The 20,114-nt window shown below is 46.3% G+C and overlaps 1 protein-coding gene across 5 annotated transcripts in view; it reads left to right on the top strand.

Moving 5' to 3' along the window:
• ETS1 (ETS proto-oncogene 1, transcription factor) overlaps window positions 1-20,114 on the top strand; it is a 121,953-nt gene that overhangs the window by 40,000 nt on the left and 61,839 nt on the right. The window contains exon 1 of one of the 5 annotated variants that reach the window (XM_045518725.2): window positions 17,458-17,897. The exons of 3 other annotated variants lie outside the window; for them this stretch is intronic. In XM_045518725.2, the coding sequence (XP_045374681.1) occupies window positions 17,816-17,897 (82 nt within the window). In that variant the 5' untranslated portion in view covers window positions 17,458-17,815. Of the gene's footprint in view, window positions 1-17,457; window positions 17,898-20,114 lie in introns of those variants that run through there. One more of the 5 variants, XM_010957857.3, reaches the window with a different exon arrangement.

The following is a 20,114-nucleotide window of genomic DNA, read 5'->3' as shown; positions in this document are numbered from 1 at the left end:
CAGCCGGGTGAGCCCCAGGGGAGCGGGGATGACAAGGACAATATTTCTGCTGCAGATTCCCCTTAAGGGGAGACCGACACAGCCGGGGTTCCCTAAGGCCTCTTTCCAAGTTGCGTGAAAGTGAAGGTGGGGGGAGTTCGCCTTGAAGATCATCCCTTTGTCCAAACTTGGTCAGCAGAACGAGGACCGAGCGTTTGATTTGCAAAGGGGCTGTTTTACTGATGTTTAGAATAGTGGCCCCTCTTGTTCTGCTTTATGTATCCTGGTTCTTGTTTGTCTTTCTTGCTTTCCCCCGTGCTGGTTTTCACCTCCCCCAGCCCTGAGTTTCTGCCTCCAGAGATGAGTTTACCCCCAGCTCATGCCCCACAACCTGAGTGAAACGTTCCATTCCCTGGTCCGTCGCTGCTCACTTCATTAGTGTTGCTGCTGTTTATAAAGCCTGGAGATAATATTTTTAGGTTCCATTTGGAGTTTCCCGGGCAGCCGCTCTTTAAGCCACTTAGGAAGTTTAGAAAAGAAGGTCACGGAAATGTGAGATGTTTTCCCACTGAACTTCGGATAAGCACATGGTCTTGGGATGATGTTCACAGACTCCACTGGGCAGACTTTGCTGGATGATTGGAAATTCTTTCTCTCTTTTATTTGTCTTGTTTCACCTCTGGAAAAGTAGAATTGCTTTTTTTTTTTGAAAAAAACTTTATTGAAATAAGATCTATTGAGATATGATCCATATACTATACCATTTAACTCATTTAAAATGTACAATGTAAGGTTTTTAAATATATTTACAGTATTGCACAATCATCACCACAATTTAATTCTAGAACATTTTTGTCCCTCCTGAAAGAAATCTCATAGTCATCAGTAGTTGGTCCCACTCTACCTCATCCCTCCCGCTCCCACACCCCAGTAGCCACTGGTCTAATTTTGTCTTTGTAAACATGCCCATTCTGGACTCCTCCTATAAAAGGAGCCATATAACGTGCAAGCTTTTGCGACTGACATCTTCGACTATTTTCAAGGTCCATGCACGTAGCATGTATCAGTGCTTCATTTTTTTTTTTTTAGTCGCTGAATACTATTCTATTCTATGGACATGCCATGACTTATTTATCCACCATTTGATGGACCTTTGGGTTGTTTTCATTTTGTAGCTGCTATAAATAATCCTGCTACGAACTTGCATGTGTAAGTTTTTGTGTGAACATGGTTCCATTTCTCTTGGGTTTATACCTAGAGGTGGAATTGCTCGGTCATATGGAAACTATGTGTTTCACTGTTTGTGGAGCTGACCAACTGTTTTGCAAACTGGTTGCACCATTTTACATTCCCACCAGCGATGTACACGTGCTCCAATAACTACATAGCCTCACCTCTGCTTATTATTGTCTGTCTTTTTGAAAGCTCTCATTGCGGATGTGAAGGAGTATCTCATTGTAGTTTTGATTTGCGTTTGTTTCCTTAATGATAAATGATCTTGAGCATTTTTACATATGCTTATTAGCCATTGGTATATCTTTGGAGAAATGTCTATCCAAATCTTTGCCCATTTTTAAATTGGATTGTCTTTTTCCTATTAAATTCTAAGAGTTCTTTATATAGTCTGGACATAAGTTCTTTATCAGATATATATATATATATATGATTTGCATGTGTATATATGATTTGCAAATATTTTCTCCACTAATATGAGCTGTCTTTTTACTTTCTTGATGTTATATTTTCAGCGCCAAACTTTTTAGTTATGATTAGCCTAATTTATCTATTTTTTTGTTTTGTGGTGGTGGTGTCTGTGATCTTGGCGTCATATCTAAGAAATCATTGCTTAAGCCAAGGTTATGAAGATTTACTCTTAAGCTTTCTTGTAAGAGTTTTATTCTGTTAGCTTTTAGATTCAGATCTAGGATCACTTTGAGTTAATTTATGTGCATAGTATGAAAAGGGGTCCATTTTTCCCTTTTGCATATGTATACCTAATTGTCCCAGCACCGTTTGCTGGAAGACTTTTTTTTTCTCACTGTCTTGGCATCTCATAAACAGATATTTTAAAAATACAAACCACCTACATTTATGAACTGTCTTCCTAATCTACGGCATAAATAATAATTTGTACTAAGTGGTTCTTTAACATTGCTCACTATGATAAATGAGTATTTTTTTTATTTACAGTGATCTTAGTGGGTTGAGAATATCTGAGTTCTAAGTCTACTTTGGAATGTGATTTTTTTTTTTTAGCCTGAAAAATACCCCCAAATTGCCATTTGTTATTTCTTTTGAGCCAGTTACTGTCAAATATTTTACATTTATTATCTTATTTGAATCTTACCAAAGCATCCTGCGAGCTATTATTAGCCCCATGTCATAGATGAGGAAGCTGAGCTTTACATAGCTCAAGAAACTTGCCAGAAGTTACACCAGTAGTAAGTTATAGACCCCGAATTTCAGCTCAGATCAGCCTGACTCTGTAGCCTAGTATTAAACACCGTGCTGGGCCTCGAGCAATTGTGTGAAATGACAGTAAACAGAAATAGGCAACAGAAAGCAGCCATTATGTGTGCAGTTTGTGAAGAATGCAAAATCTGAAAACCTAGTTGTGCTAAACAGCTTATCAATTTCCTCGTCTCCAAACACCTTCCCCTTACTGCCTGTATTACAATTAAACCAAGACAAACATTTTATTTTAAAGTTACATCAGCGTATTTTAATTTCAAGAAGAAAAAAATTCAACAGACTTTTTAAGGAATAATGCATCATCATTTTATGAATTAATTCTGTAAATCTCGACTTAACACAAGTGTGTTTGCCAAGGCATTAATACTATTTCCTTTTCACCCTTTTTGTCTTATCTTTGATCAGTTTCAGAAAAGGTCACAAACAGTTGTCTGGGAAAACATCCCGAATTGACAGAGTTTAACCACACACAAGACTTCTAAAAACAACGTGTTCAATTTGGGTATCTTGAAGGAATAACCACTTTGACTCCAAGAGAAGTGGAAATGCCTCTCACGCTGGAGATGTCAATACACAGCATACCTGAAATCAGTCCTCCACGTCCTCTCCCCCATCCCTGCTCTCTCTCTCTCTCTTCTTTCAGATGCTCACTTGAACTTTGGTGAAGAATCTGGGGTCCGTGACTTTACAGCAATGGCACATTTCCCAGAATGCACTGTTTGTGTATCTAAAATGCCAAGTTCTACTTGTCTTGGAGTCTCCACTGGAACCTGTTATTATAACATCCCAACATGCATATATAAATGGGGGGAAAACGCTATTAGAAATATGTGTTTAGTGACCAGCTGCTCTTATTTCTGTTTCCCCACATTTTCCTGCTGCAGCTGCAGGGATGTGGGAAGCAGAGGTTGAGGCTCTGAGCGCAGGAGTCTACTTCATGTCAGTTTCCCTCGCCCCTTGGCTCCCCTGGGACGGGAGCTGCCGCCTTCCTCCCCTCTCCCTTAATCCTGATTTCATTCCTCCTCGGGTTCATCCTTGAGCTCAGGCAGATGCATCCCTTGGGGTCCTCCTGTGCTCACCTCCCAGTGACAGCTTCACTTATTCTTCTTTTGGGTGGAGCTGTGTAGGAACGAATGCATTAATTCTCTTCTCCCCGCCACACCACGCCTCCCCTCCTTTCCCTCTAGACACACTTTCTTGGTAGGAAAATAATGACACAGATGGTTTGTGATACATAAGTGATAAAAGGTCTAATAAGAAACCCGACCAATGATGACAAGAGGCTTGGCAGGAGAAAACCACATTTGCACATCTCTGAGTGGTAGGTGAGCATGCTTTGGGACATAGGAATAATCTGCAAGCGTTGTGCAAATGTGTGTCTTCAGTGTTTGGTCCAGCTGACTTGGACCGGAGTCACGCCTGCTTGGAGGGTCTCTGTGCCCTGGCCAGATGCGGCGTGCTGAGGGCTGGAGGGGCTTGTCCTCCTCCCTTTCTCAGAGATGATGTCAGATAATACTGATGGAGGTGACCTTCCAGGCTCTACGAGGTAAAACATTTCTGTTCTGTCAATCAGAGGAAAGGAAGCATGCTTGCTCACGTTCTATTCCGAGGTTTGGCACAAAAAGGATTCAAAGTGACCCCAGCTCTCCTAATTGCTCTTCGAAGGGATCCCATTTGTAGAATTACATGGCCAGCTTACCCTGAAGCCGCTGCTCAAACGATCTGCTAACTGGAAGGTACTGATGTGAACTGTCAGCACCACTGCTCCTTACAGTCAGGTCCAAGCCCTTCCCGCTCCTAGTGAGAGGCTACTTGTGGGTCTTGAGTTGTCTATATTATGCTTTTTAATATTGCTCAAAACCGCAATTGGATTTAGAAGGCAGCTATTTCTATCACATACGATGTATGCTATTTTCTAAGAAGTTAATAATATTGCGTTTGCCCATGGCACTTCATTCTTGCACCCACTGTCCTCAGGACAGTGCTCATCGTTACCGTGCATGTTGCTCCTCTTACGTTCCTACTCTTTGGTTAAAGAGCACTGATTGCGTATATCTGCTATTTCTATGTGGTTAATGCTATGCATTCACATCTACATTCATTTCCATTCTTCTCTTTCCACCATGTTTTCTATTTATCTCTGTTGTGAACAGTTTATTTTCTGCCACATCGTTCATTTGACCTGTCCCTGATAAATTAACCGGTGTGATTTTTACATGCTCAAGGCTCAACGGCTTCACGCCAGGTGGTACCTTCAGGAGAAAGGGCTACATAAAAATAGATCTGTTCATCTTCATTTATGATCTCACTTTCTACAGATCTTAGAGGTCTTGGATGAGTCTTCCTTAAGGCCAGGTCTGAGAATGGAGGCATTCTGTGGTAAAGGCAAGTAATAAAGAGGTTATTGCTAGCCAGAATCTAATTTTACAGCTTTCAATCCATTATGATCATTATAAAGTGGGCATTCCACTTTTGCAAGTGGGAGGTTTGCCAGAACAAAGTGACTGCCAAATGACTGGCAGTATTTCCTCCCTTCGTCTTAGGCTGGAGGTTATGCATTCTTTTTCTGATATGATTACTTACGGCTGCAAGATCATGGAATCCTCCTCTGTGTCTTTCTCAAACCTTGCTCTCTCTCTACATAAAAGGCACCCTCAAACGTTAGCAAGACACGTCCTTCTAGAAGTTGAGATTGTGATGGTAAAAAAACAAAGGAAGAACTGACCCGAATGTCATCCTGTGTGGAAGTGAACTTATACAAGAACCATCAGGGAGCGACTTTTGTTACCAGGCTTTATGGCTTAGGGATGGGAATCATTCAATGACTTTGGCTGTTTTGTTTTTTTTTTAATGTTTGGGGGTTTGGCAGAGTTCAGAATCTGTTTTGCCAAGTGCTTTATTTTTTTTTTTAACTGCTAATTTTGAGGCCCATGAGTATTTCATGGGAAACTTAAATTGTATGTCAGATGACTTTATAATGTAGTCATCCACTCGTCTGTGCAGGACACCTAGGGAGATTGGTGAGTTCTTAAAAACACTTGGAAGGAAAGGATTGTATGGGCCAATGATTAAATGAGCTACAGGCCTCAAAAACTGAAGCTGGTGTGAAGAATTAAGCTCTAGAACTATCGAAGAGCCTTCAAAAATGGCTGGCCTGGTCTCCTTCCATTTGATTAGTGCAAGATTTTTGTATCTGAAAGGCGTGCATAGGTGCATGCATGTATACAGGATTGGACGATTTCAGATGGAGAGAAGCATGTCTTAAAATAATAATGCCCTTTTCCAAGCACACAGGGCCGTGTGCAGTGAAGCTGGAAGCAGGCCTGATGTTACCATCTCAGGTCACTTTTAATATCAAATGTTTTTTTTTTATTCATTCTCCATTTATTCATTATTTCATTCACTGATTCTCTTAGCTGTTCTTTCAACATTTATTAAGCATTTACTCTGTGACCACGTTGTAAGCTGGAAATTAAAATTTGAATAGAATATGGTTCCTGCCCTGGAAGGGCTGAGATGATCTGAAGCAAGGCAGTAAGTGTCCAGTCAGAAGCCTGCATGTGCTGACATGAAGGCAGCTTGTTGTGAGGGTGCAAAGGAGGAAGTGCTCAGTTTTATCCAGAAGATCCAGGAAGCCCTCACGGGGGTGGGTGTGATGTTTGTTGCTGTTTCCTGACGGATGAGTGGGACAGGTGAACCAGGGTTTCCAGAAAGGGCAAGTCCTGTAAAAGTGCACAAAGTGATGAGGCACCAAGGCTTATTCAAAGGATTCCAGCAAGTCCAGGACTGTTGGAAAGCGGGCACCCTCTGGGGGAAGAGGGTAAAACAGGGCAGATAGATGGGTTATTTGGCTATGCTTGGATTCCATCTGCCATCAAGACTCTTTCAAGGCATTTCTTATCTCTGCATCATGTTGGGAAAAAAATGGGTTGAAATGTTCTCTGGTATCTCTGCTTTCCCGTGTAGTACCTGTCCGAGAAGTTTGTGCTTCCGCTTCACGCAGGTCTTGAGGGAGGGCAGCCCGCACCGTCTTGGCTGCGTCTCCCCCAGGCTCCTTGACTTTCCTGGAGAGTCCCTCAGAAACGCTCCACTCCTGGGGTCGCAGCATCATTTTCAGACTGTGATGTGGGTGGATTCCCATCGAAATTTCCTGTGGTGACAGAAAGTTAGCCTTCCCAAATCATTTAACTTTTAAAATGATATAACCTTTGTCGATTCCTTTAAGCTGGAGATGACTCAAGTCTGGGCCATGAATGAATACGGAGTAAGAACCAGCCCGACGGTACCGACAAGGTGGCTTTTCAAAGGCCGCCCGTTGGTGACAGGGGAACGCAGGAGTGGAACATTAGCTTGTCTATCTCTCAGGCGCTTTGCAGGGGCCCCGGACAGGGGCAACACTAATCAGGAGACCTGCATGGGAGAGAGGCGTGTTATTTAATTAGCCTTACAATGGGCTGATTTGAAGGCACGTGGTGGTTTTAATAGAGGGAGATAGATGTCCTTTTCTGCAGGGCTAATTGTTGGGAAAAAGCAGTGTCTTTGTTCAGGCCCAGCATGAGGGCTCTGATCTCTTGGAGCCTAGGGCTGCCCCTGCTTATAATTTTAGACAGAGCTATTCAAGGCTGCTCTGCAGAGAAAAGAAGAACAAGAACTGTATTGTGAATGCAGGATCCGTGCCCAAACCTCCTCAGAGTCACCAGGAAAAAAAAAGAGAGAGAGCGAGTGCGAGAGGACCCAGCCATGTGCATTTCAGTGCATTTCCCCATCATTTATTTGCTATGGTTGTCGGAAAGGGCAAAGCTACACTTTAATCAACTTGGAGCTGAGGTGGGGTGACTTAACTAAACACTATCCGAAATCCAATTAAGTCCACTTTCCCGATGATCTGGCATTAATCTTGCCAAATGGAGCAGGCAGCTAGTGAGGAGGCTCTGTGTGTTCCCCGCTGCCAGCCTTCGTGGCCAGATGCCAGGCAATTGGTAGTGCCAGAATACAAATTAGGTAGCGGATACCCCGAAATAGCAAAATCTGTGTTGCTGACTGGCGGTGGGAGGGGCACCGTGGGATACCTTCCTCAGGGTTCAACTGGTCAGCACGCCGAGTTGACGCAAGCAAGTGAAACACTTGGTCTGAATTCCAGGAGGCAAATCCAAGCTCGGAGGGGGTGCCCCGTGGGTCCTGTAACTCAAACACATGTGGACAGCACCTTCAGAGATGGTTAGAGGTTCAGGTTGATGGCACAAGTTAAGTTGTTGGAAAACTTCTGGTTGTCAGAAAAAGAGACGGCCAGGGAAAATGTAGGGGGGATAACACAGGAAAAGACTTGTGTGAAGTGAATGCAGTGGGGTCCTGTCTAAAGGTGGGGTGTCTGGGGAACGCCTTAAGCAGCAAGACCCAGGGTATGTGCTGGAGACGGTGTAAGATTCTGCTACGTTAGTGGCCAACTCAAAAGCCACACAGTGAGACCATTTGCTTGAGATCTTCTTTTGCTTAGTTGGTAGGAAATCACTGATTGAGTATCAAACCTACAACCCAGAGTGGGGAGAACCCAGGATGGGAAGGAGTCCCAGAGGATGAACATTCCTCTCTGTGTAACTAGTGTGTGACGTGGCTGTGACCGTATTTAGAACGTCCACGACAATGTTTCACGTCTGTGTAATGGAAATCAACCTCCTTTCATCCAAGGAGGCTGCTGTCCAGATCGGTGTAATTGGCACTCAGACTTAAAATGATCTTTATGATTATGTCATGATGTTAATGGGCCCACCATGTCCTAATCTCTTTGTGAGAACACTCTATACCACAGCTTGGATTAACTTCCGTGAACACTTTATGCTCACCAAACCCAAAGTCAAGAGTCTGATGTTTTAAATTAGTAATAGCAGCGGCGTGTTGCTGAGTGCTCGCTCTGTGTCAGACTCAGCGCAGAGGGCTTGGCCCACGGTCATTCCACCGTCGGATCGATTCTGTGGACTAGGCACTGTGGTTAGCCCCATTCTGCCCCATTCTACAGATGGGGAAACTGAGGCTTTCTGAGGCCAAGGGACTGACAGCTGGAAAGTGGCCAAGCTGACTCAGAGTCTTGTCTACCTGCTGCCAGGGCTTGTCCCCTCACCCAGCCTACCACACGGCCTCCTCTCCAGTATGTCAGAGTTTCAGTGCATTCCTTGTAGTGGGAAACCAAAGCCTGAGAGTTGATTTGGCAAAAACCTGTAGCTCTTTGTGTGGGTTACTGGGAAGCAGGAGCATTTATTTGGAATTGTCTCCTTACCTCCACGCCTCAGTTCAGTTCCATTCAATTAAAAAGAAATACTCTCCGAGAGAGAAAATATTAGCTCACGAGAAATGAGGGGTATATACATATGTGGACGCTGGGCCCTTCCCTGAGCTGGAATGGCTGTGGCCAGCCATCTGGTCTCTTTCGATGCTGTGGAATCCCCTGAAAGAAAAGTCTATAATCTTTCCGATTTCTTTAAAATTCTGACTATTATTTAGAATTTTTAATTCCTGGAAAGGGATTTCTCCTGGGGACCCACCACGAGAGAACTGACTGCCGTCTGCACTTTCCTCCCACAGTCTGTTGCCAGCTCCCCGTCCAGCTGGGCCCCCCCCCCCCCCCCCCGCCCCAGCGGGTCCCTGGTGGGGCTTCCACCCAAGGCCTTTGTGTGATGAAGTCTTTCAAGATGGTCTCCCCGTCTGGGGAAAACACATGTTTCTGATCAATCTGATGAAACGCATTTCCATTAAGAAAGAACTTCTATGTCTTCCACTTTCCTCCTTCCCCACGTTACCTATCATTACCTGTCATTTCGAGCCCTGGACACTTGAAAATGCTTCCCGGCCTGACTGATTAAATGGCGCCTTCTCGCACGTCACACGTGTTGGATTTGCTTCTCTCCTCTTCACCAACGCGCAGGAAGAAAGGTTTTCATTGTACGGGAGCCAATCCAGATAGATGAGATGTGAGCTGGGGTCTGTTCCACCTCACGCGTCATCGCCGGGACCATCCCCTACATTCCTACTCCTTCGCCAGGGGTGATGCACCCCTTGGAGTCAGCCCAGCTGGCTTCTCGTAAATGAAAGAGGACTTCGTGTCTTTGGCCCTGAAGAACAGAGAGTTAAATGTGAGCTGCAGTCCCGGAGAAGTTGACATATCCCTTCTTGAGGCTGTTTCTCAAACTGTCAACCTTCGAGCAGTGGCATGTCTGGTGCTCAGTACCTGCTAAATTGGAATCATTACCCTAAATGCTCTAGTGTTGTTACAGATTTATTTTCCTGCACATTTGTGAAAGTCAGATTCTGTGCACATTTTAGGGGGACAGCACACAGACAAAAAGAGATTTGAAACAGCAGGGGACTTAGAAAGTGCTCTGCATTCCACTCCCTCTAGTCCAAAGTGACTGGCAAAGGGAGGAATTGTATTAATTCATTATGATGCTGTAAAATGTTGTGTGGTGAAGGATGCTGAAGTTAAGGTAGGAATAGATGCCTGAGTGAGACATTTGTGGATGACGGCTTCAGAGAATGTTGTATTTCCTGGCTAGTACGACGTTCTCAGTGTGACACATTCCATCTTCTCTTGGGCCGATTATGCCGAACTAGTTCTGGAGGAAGTGATGTCCAACAGTGTGTGTTTCTGACCCTCATCGCAGTTTAGCTGCAATGGTGGATCCTAACCAAACCCATTATTTCCCTGGTTTCTATGGCTTAAAATCTATGGTTTAAAAAAAGCCTACTTTTCCGTTGCAACATTTCTATTACCCATCAGCGGATATAAGTAATTAAGTGCAGAGAGTAGCCATCTGCCGCCGTCCAGCCAGCAAGAGCTGTAGGCCTTCTTTATGTGTCTTGGTGTCACCTGCGAGGTGCCAGTGGCTCAGCTGACCTTCCCTTCCCTCCCCACTCCCAGCCCCTTCCTCACTAGGAGGGGTGTCCACAGCATGGCCAAACAATATTAAAAAATGCATTGTTTCTGGGGACCTGACAAGTTACTGTAAATCTGAGAAGGTGGACGGGATTTGTAACAGGCACTGGATTCCCTGTAAAGTGTCTAACTATTCTTCCTTACAAAGATGGAGAAAATTGGGATCATTTCATGTATTCTCTTATCTTTCGAATAACGGATCTAACGATTGTATACCTTACCTTCGTGATAATCAGTGAAATAAGAGATTCAACTTAAAGTTCAGAAATTCTTGCACACTGCTGCCAACAACATGAGCAGTAAGCTGTCTAAAAGTCCGCACTGATGACAGACAATAAACCTCCATGCTTTGTGGTAAGCCAAATGCCATTTTTCACCAACTCTACAACCCATGTGTACTCAGATGAAAAATAAAATGAATGTGGTGACCTTGAACAACATTTTCCTTAAGGGCATGGGAGGCAGGTGGTGAGAAGGGCAGAGTAACACTTGATAAAAAGACCTTTTCAGTTGGGAAAGTCACATGGTTAGCTCTTTTGTCTTAAACTTTGGGCAACTCTGAGTCTCACATTAGATCTAAAAATTAAAAAAAAAAAGACTGATATTTGGGTTCAAGATCCGTATTTGGAATGTTAGGGAGTTATCTGTTCATTGATTAAATAATCAGCATAGTTTATTGATCTCTTACTGTCTTGAGCTGAGCACTGGAGATGACAGAAACTAGTGGCTGCCTTTAGGGAGCGTAGGAGTAGATGTGACATTCAGACATTCACTTGGGGTGCGCTGGTGCTCCTGGGCAAAGAGGGGCGCCTTATGGGGTTGGGGAGGAGAATTCTTTGCCTGCAGGAAATGTCCCTGTCAGGGATAGACTGAGAAATCCCCTCTGTGTGTGGTATAGATGTTCACCTGGACCTTCCCTTACGTCTCCTGTGACCACCTCTTGGGTCCTTTCACCTCCATTCAGCTCTGAATGCTTTGCAATTCTTCTAACTTGAGGATCTCCTATTGTTTTACTGTTGCTCGTTGATTGCTGGCCATGCAGGTCAATGACATCGCCTCTGGGGAGTTACTGCATACATGGCCATTTCATTTTGGAATCTTGGAGATTTAAGTCCCAGAAGGACAAGGACACAGAATCGCTGTGACTCTACCTCCTGGAAGAGTCCCGCTCCTCCATCCTTCCACTGTTCTCAGGAAAGGTCCCCGCTACTGCCCCCTCCTGTACCGCTTTCCCCGTCCCTCTTAGAGCTGTGTCTCCTTCTAGTGCGATCTGACTTCTCTGCCTAACTTCCAGCATTGAGACCAAGATGGAGATGTTCTCCACTCCATCTCTGCGCCTTCATCTCTAGGGTGGGAAATGCTAGTCCTTTGGGGCAATCAATTTGGCATTTCAAAATGAAAGGGGGAAAAGAAAGAGGAAGATTCCACAATCAAATTATCTTCATTTAGGATTCAGACCACAACTGCAGAGAACATCTGTTTTGAAGTCTGGTGTTGTCTTTGTAACCGAAGAGAAAAAGCAGGGTAAGATCAGAGGAAGGCCTTAGCCTTCCACCAGCTGAAACCACCTGCAGCGCGCGGAGGGGGCCAGGATCCTGGTCTCCCAGGGTCTGGAGTTCCCTGCTAGGAGCTGGGTTCTCTGCTTCTGCCATGTCAGTAAAGAACATTGGTTCTTCCACCATTTGTGCTAATGCCATCATCCCTCTGCCTCCTCAAGAGGCCAATTTAGGACAACTTAAATTGGAATCCACATTACGTGACCCCCAGAGGTTCACAGGGTAGCCTGCATTCTGCACAATCCAAGACCAGGAGGGAGCAGAAATCCCGGGAAGGTGTTTGGTTCACCTGCAGGAAGTGAGGTCACCTTGGTGTGGAGGAAGCCTTGGGACCCTGCAGCTGTGACCAGCAGCTCCTCGCCTCTTTCTGTGTGAGCAGAGCCTGCCCTGCTGCTGGAGGAGTACGTGATGTCTAAGCTGGTGGATTTAAAATGTCGCTTGGCCCGTGGATTAGGCCCATCCATCCTGCATTGTTGGGTCTGCAGATGCAGCTGAATGGTTCATAATTACAGTCTAAAGAAACTGCAGACGGCAATAGAGCCAACCCAGACCCTTTCTCTCCTGACAGCCCACGCCAAGCTGTCTCCCACAGGGAATGCTCGCCTGGTTATCCTGTACTCGCTCAAAGACAACACATTCAGTGCAGGGGAGATTGTTAATCTCTAGAAATGGTGTCTGATCATCTATCTGTTCCCATGCACCCTGTCTCCTGCTGCATTTTTCAAGAGTGTCTGGGAACAGATGGAGCTGGATGGCAATGACTTCCCTTGCAGTGTGGTATCTGTACACCCAAAGGAGACGCCAGAGAGAGCTGTGGTCAGCTCTCCGGGACTGCCGCGGGTCTAGGACTGACACTGCCTTTTTAGGGCTGTGTGGCTTTGGGCAGAATGACTTACTCATTCAGAGTCATTTTTTCCCTCTGAAAAAAGGAGGGCTGGACTTGACTATCTCTAAGAGACCCCACCCAACTCGAACATGTGACGAAGCCAAGACCTAAGGTGTTTGTCTCCAAAGAGGTACCACCAACTTGATCTTCCTCCTGAATTTGAACTACAGCTTTTCCGTGACTCTTAAAACGAATACAGGTCTGCGGTTTTCTCTCCTGATCAGGCAGTACTGGAATTTCTCAAGTGGGGCTGAAACTGGGCAGGTCACCCAATCAGGAGATTTTTAAATTAGGCATGATCAGTCTCCTTATCTCGCCATGGAGACAGTTCCGGTAAATAGAGGGTCCAGGCTACTCTGCGGAGAAGATTTTTATGTGATTTCTCCTATTTCCTACCTTCCGCTGGATCTCAGGAACAGTAACAATGACTTAACTTTAATTGAGCTCTTTTTTCTGACCTAGACACGGTGCTAATGATATGCATGCCTTATCTCATTTCATCCTCCAAACCACCCTGCTTTAAACAGGGAGGCACCGAGGCCCTAGGATTGTTTAAGTGACTTACATGTAGTCGCTCAGCTGCTCGGTTGGGAGAGCTGGAATTTGAATCTGAGTCTTATTCCAGAGTCCACACCACTCCCTCTCATCTCGGTTTTATCACGGAGAGATTTCTCAGGGCCAACCGGCCCCCAGGCCCCCCACCCCCTCCCGGCTTCCCTGCTAACTTACCGCTCATTGTTTATTGTACCTTCGGAACAATAGTTAATGAGTCTGTATTGCACGGTTGGGAGAGCCAGGGGTGATTTTATTCCCTGAAACAGAGATGAGGTTGTGACACAAAAAGGTTAAGTGGCTTTGGTGAGGTCACAGAGCCAGCGTGCAGCCAGCGACAGCACCGCTCCGAGGCCCCCTCCCCACCACCCGACTTGGGTTCCTGAACTGACCCTAAGGCCTTTTGGCATCAGAGTTTAATTAAGAGAGTTCTTTTCATTTTCTCCAATTTTCCATTTTACTGCAGCTCCGTAATGGTAGCTATCGGAGCCCCGGGCATCTCTCTTCCCTCACTGGGCGTTTCAGTGACTCAACCTATCGCTCAGCAACCACTGGCTTCAGCGCTGAGCTTCAGAAGCCTGCTTCTGCGTGTGACGGGGGCTGCTGCCTTTTTCTCAGAGAAAGACAACCACAGACGCAACGCGGGCAGGTTGCTAATGGAGGACTTTTTTTTTTTTTTTCCAATCTTACATTTAAACCAGTAAATCAACATCTGTGAGTCATAAACTTGCTCTGGAGGAGCCGTTAGTGGTCTGAATGTTTTTGCACCTACCTCTAATAAAGCGCATTTTAGCGCAAAACACAGAGATTCTGCATTTTGTTGACGTTCAAGATTCAGGAAGTAGACAAATAACTTATTCCAGCAGGCTCTGGAGAGGGAACGCCTGTTTTCCAGAATTATTTGAAATTGGTGTATTTTTCTATTTCTTTTTTATTGAGGTTGGGGTGGAGTTGAGGGAGGAGTGTAACAGAGAGAGTTTATGTTTTTTAAAAACATACTCCATGTTTTTGAGGGAATTCTTGTAAAACTGTGACTGTTTTCTTGATGTCATGAACATCTAACTCCACACCCCTGCCCTCCACTCCTGTAGTCTTTTTTTTAAAACCCCTTTGACGTGATGTTTCTAGTTTAAGGCATTTCAGCACTTGCTGGATGTAATGCCCTCAGTCTTGGGAACGTTTGAAAATACAGTTCTGTTTTCTCCCAAGTGCAGGAGGAGCAGACTGCTGTGTTACAGGCAAAAGCAAAGTAGTTCCCTGGTTGATTTTTCTTGAGTGCCTCAAAAATCATATATAGTCTTGAAACAACTTGCCCAAGTGGATGGAAGGCAAAGTTCAGCTGATCTTCTTTTGCTGGTGGGGAAACGGACACACAAGTGAAATTTGGTGGACGTGGGCTGCTGGGAAGTAAAGCTTATTGTTGGCAAAGGGCAGACCTGGAGGCAGAGTTGCTGATATTTTTAAGCTCATTTTCAGAAGCCATTGGGTATCAAACTCACTTAACCTTTGAATTAGAAAGACTTGGTCACAAAGTAAAGGTCCCTAGTGACCAGGAAGTTGGTAGTTCATTATTCAACGCGTGTTTATTGAGTATCTGCAATGTGCCAGGCACTGGGCTAGGCCCTGTTTTTTAGGATGCGGTAAGAAAGATAGCATCTGAAGTCCATAAGAACGTTTAGAAAAACCTACTTGGGTCCCAAAGAGAATAAAAAATTTCATTTATCATAATTGATCAGATTAATCAAGTGTGATCATTGAGGGCCTGATTGGATTATTAATATCTCAAATATGTCGAAATATTTTAACTCGTCCACAGTAGTGCTCCTTGTCCAAAGTGAAATTTTCACCAGATCCGAGGTCAGATGCATAACTTCTGATAACATCAGTATTTGCAATTGGCCTCCTGTAGCACTAAATTCCCTGGAGGTCTGTGGTGGCCCCTGGCCATCTCCCAAACCCCATTTCTTGATTTGCACATTCAAACATTTACAGCTTCTGTGCTTCAGGTCTGGGTTAGAAAGGATGATTGACAAGTTGAACTGTCATCTTTGAAGAATTGAAGGAATACATTCCTCATTGCTGGAATGGACAGTGTTTACGGATTAATCGTGGTGGACTCTTTTAGTGTCTAACTTTTGTGGGTTTTAGCAACTGTGTTTAGGCTAGCCTGGGGAAGAAAGCTAAAGAACAGACTGGCAGAGAGAGACAGGACTTGCTCTGAGGAAGCTATGTTTGAAACAGAGTCCTCACACCTGGACTGAAAAAACACCAGCACTGAAACTGACACAAAATCAATATAATAAAATTCCCCAGAGCAACTCCATTTGCACAGTTCTGATGTATTCACAGCGGATAAGGCAGGATTGGCTCAAGGGTCTTTTCTTTGCTGCTCACTTGGATGCGTAAATGCACAATTCACTCCCCTCAGCTTTCCTCAGGATCAGACGGGTCTGTTCTTGTTGTCTGAGGGCCAGCAGTGTTTTCTTTCGGAAACACAGCTGAATTACCACAATCCTTCAAAAGTTAGGATGATCCTATTCAAGTTACTTTCCTCTGGTCGCTGGAGGAGGGGCATAATCTGGGGTTTGAACCAGCAGCCTGGGATTTCTCTCCTATTCCTGGCTCCTTCCCTTCTTTGTTGTGGGAAACCTGCAAGTTACTGATACTTCAAGGGGGCAAAACTGGGATTAGATGAAGGTAAATGGGTGTGTTAATACTTATTAGAGGCAGAGATTACAGTTATGGGCAAGTGGTGGGAGTTCAACCTATGCTTAGAAATCAGTACTGAAAATAGCTTTCTCTGAGGTTGTTCAGAAAGATTGTTGCTTAATCTAGTTAATCGAAGATAGATATCAGAGCCTGGCTCCAGCTGTACATGGATGTGTCTACATTTGCACCTCTGTGTCTACATGTTGTTTTGTTAATTAGGCCAACGACCTCCATTTACGATAAGCACCGAACCAGTGGCAAATCACTAATTATGCAGGATCGTGCAGCAGTATCCAAACTGTCTGGACTTCCCAAATGGGAAAAGGGGCTGTGTATTGTGCGTTTGTCATGCACAATGGCGTCTGCAGATGGTGAGCTCCAGAAATTCAAAACCACATAGCCTTGACGGCACATTTTTGATGCTGGTGTTAGGTAGCTTGTCAGTTTTATCTAGCAGAGGAGAACCTGAAACGAAAGACAAAAATTTGGTCAACGGTGACATAGAAGAGGAGAAAAATAGTTCTGCCTCGCGCCCGTCCACTGCCATAGGAAGCCCAAGGATGCCCGTGACTGGATTCTAGTTCGGGGGCCCTGTTCTTGACTCTTCCAGTAAGACGCCGGGTCTTTGTTTCGGGGTCTCCAGGAGGCTGCCTTGGGCTTGATCCTTATCAAGGGCTGCTCTTGAGTGCCGCCCCCGTCATCTCTTAACTGATTTCTTAACGACTCCACGGGTGGGGAGGGGGGTGGGCTCTGAAAAACTGAAGGCTCCTCCGGCGATACGGTCCCGATTCCTGACTCACTAACCGGCCCGACTCCAATATTCCCAGAGTCTTTGAGGACACTGGCTCGGAGCCCCCTGTGCCGGCTCGCACGCACGCCCCTCCGCCGCATGCCTCACGTCCTGTGTGTCAGTCTTTGTGAATGAATGATGGACACGCACTGGGAAAACTATGCCGCTCCTGGGAGGGGGCGGGAGCGGGTGACCAAGTCGTCAAGAATGCGTGGAGAATCGGAAGGACTTCCCCGAAGGGTCGAGGCAGTCGGGGCACCCCAGCCCGCCCGCCCGCCCGCCCGCTCCGGGCCCTTCCCGCCGGGGCGGTGGGCTCCCCGGCCCGCCGGCTCTGAGCGCAGCGCCCGGGCGGCCGGGCCCCGGGGGCGCGGGGCGCGGCGGGCGCGGAGCTCCGCCCGGTCTTCCTTTCGGTTTGGGCCGCCGCCGGCGATTGGCCGCGGGCCCCGGGCTCCGCCCCCGGCCGCGCCCGCCCAGCGCTCCCCCCCGCCCCCGCCCCCGCCCCCCCGCGGAGATCCTGGGGGGAGGGGGGGCCCGGCGCGCAGACCCAGGGACCCGGCTCGGCGCCGCGAGGAACGCCCCAAAGAGGAGGGGAGAGCGGGCGGGCGAGGGAGGGAGAGCGCTCGGGAGAGCGAGGGCGAGGGCGAGCGCAGGCGGCTGCCCGCGGAGAGGAGGGAGCCGGGCGAGGACCAGGAGGGAGCCGGCCAGGCGCAGGCGAGGCGGGGACCGGGGCGCGCGCACTTTCCCGCAAAGTGCCAACTACCCGGGAGAGAGTTCCGGGCGCTCACCTTCTGGGCGCGGGGGAAAGTCAGCGGGAATTTGAGATTTTAGAGAAGAAGGTCCGATTCCCCCCGTCCCCTTTCCCCTGTTACTGATCCCCATTAAAAAGAAAAGCAACAAGAATAACAGCAAACTTGCTCTAGTCCTGTCTGTCTCCCACTCCTCGCACCATGAAGGCGGCCGTCGATCTCAAACCGACTCTCACAATCATCAAGACGGAAAAAGTGGATCTGGAGCTTTTCCCCTCCCCGGGTGAGTGGTGACCGCCGAGCCCCCACCCCAGCTCTTGGCCAGAGGCCGTGGTCGCCTCCACTTCTCCTCCTTCGCCCTTCCTTTCCAGGAGGTGCGCGTCTGCCTGAGCTTCTGCCCCAGCGAGCGGGGCGATGCCGGTGGCAGCTGGAGAGATACAGAGGCTGAGGAGGAGGGCTGTTGGTGGCCTGAGACCCGCGTTTGGGGGGTGGTATTTATTTTCACAGCTGTGTTTTTGTGAGTAGTGAGAAAAAGCTTACAGAATGTCTAGTACCCCCATTCCTGCTTTTTTATTTTTCCAAATGAGCCAGAACCCTCTGGCCTGATTCCTTAACGTTAGGTCGGTGGACACTGCCACCGAGGACATCACCCACTGACCTCGCGTCCCCCAGTACTGGAACTGGTTGGAGGGCCCTGGGTAGTGAGAGCCCAAACGTGTCTAACTGGCTGGCCTTCAAGCGCATTTTCAGTATCTTGCCTTCCCGTGCTCCCCTGTCACATGTCTCTGCTGTCTAGCTCCTGTTTTCTGGGTTCAGGACGAGGAGCTGGGAGGCAAGCTGAAATGACCATCTTAACTCCTGGAAACATCCCGAGTCTGTACAGGCAGATTCCTCACTTTATCCATCTTTCTAATCTGCTGTAAATTTGTCCCCTGGTACCAAAGATCTGTTAGAAGAGGGAAGAGATTCCAGCACCAAACGTGACTTTAGGTCTTTGGTCATTGTGTTATCCAACTCTTGGGTTTGAAGGATTTGAGGAAGAAGGGGATAAGAAAGAAATTTCATTTTGTCTCGGACATGGCTTTTGGTGCTAAGCAGTTTGATGGACTTAGGCTCTCCCAAATTCCTGGAATCAGTGCGATTGGAGAAGAAAAGATGCTTTCCTTTAGGATAGGGAACTTCGAGGTATGCTTAGAGGTTAGTGATTTTTGGAGGTAAAGGTATATAGAAAGATGCAGGGAGAAGGCGATGCTTTCCGGAAAATAATGAATTGCAGTAACATGCAGCTCTGTTGTATCCGATTATCCATAAGTTTAGCTGTTGCTCCCGTGGTTAACACTTCTCTGCCTCCGCCATAATTAGTTGCTTATTTTAACCCTTTCTTAATCTGCTTCAACTTTCAACACAAGCCAGGCTGACATTTTGTCATTTGGAGATCCTTCAGAAATGTTAAGAGAGACCCCATCCTCCCCTCTTAGCCCTCCCAGTGTTCACGCTTAGGGCTGCTCACTGGGAGGTGCAGGAAGACTCACAGGGATGCTGAGATGAACCGTGGAGACATTTCAGGCGCTTAGAGCTACACTTCTGAAATGATGATGCAGTGATGTTGGGTTTAGGGGTTCAGAGCAGCCGGCATAAATTCTGTCAGTCACGACTGAGTCAAACCATTTAAAGAAGTGAAAGGATCGTCTCAACGAATAGATCCTTCCCTTAAGTAGGGCTTGTTTATATGTGTGTTTACGGGGAAGAGACAGATTTGGTCGTCTGGGAAGTATCGTGCAGATTTGTCAGTCCAAGAACCTGCGATGGATTTGGTGTGCTGGGAGGGAAAAGGGCCCCTAACAGTACACGTTTTAGATCACAGTAAGCAGCAGAAGGGTTTTTTTGGGGGTAGTAATGTAATAGTAAATATTAGAGACTTTACGTATATGGTGCTGTTCTGTTGGTTATTGATAAAAATAAACCCCAAGCAAGTAACTTTTCTTGGCTTTCCCATCTGTAAAATGGGGACAGTGAGGCCTAATGCTGCAGTCATCACCCATTATAATAAGTGCTTTTACAGTGCCTCTCTTTTGCAAACAAGGTTTCCAAGCCACTGATTAAATTTTTGTCAGCAACCTTCAATACAAGAAAATTTCAACCGATTGAATTGGGCAGTCTTCTGCCATTCATTGTAATGAGATTTGATTTCTGGTGCTATCTTGGGGAAAATAAAGAGAGAAACTTGAAAATATATATAGAATATAATAGCCAAGTGTGAGTTGATTATTTTCTGGCTGTTTAGTAGGATATACTTGAATATTATACCCATACCCCAGAAAGGGAAACAGAGGCACAGAGAAGGTCAGTTACTTCCCTAAGAATATCGAGTGAGCCAGCAGCTCAAGTGAAATATAGCCCCGTTTCTGCCTTCTCAGTGCACACTGCCTTGAGTAATACTGCAAGGCACCTCTGCAAAGCTTAGCAGAGAAACTTCAGTTGAGACTTCTACTTGCAGGTG

This window comes from Camelus bactrianus, chromosome 33, assembly GCF_048773025.1.
Source record: "Camelus bactrianus isolate YW-2024 breed Bactrian camel chromosome 33, ASM4877302v1, whole genome shotgun sequence".
Classification (NCBI taxonomy): domain Eukaryota; kingdom Metazoa; phylum Chordata; class Mammalia; order Artiodactyla; family Camelidae; genus Camelus; species Camelus bactrianus.
Note: the sequence above shows the minus strand (reverse complement) of the source record. Positions and strands in the feature narration are given on the sequence as shown.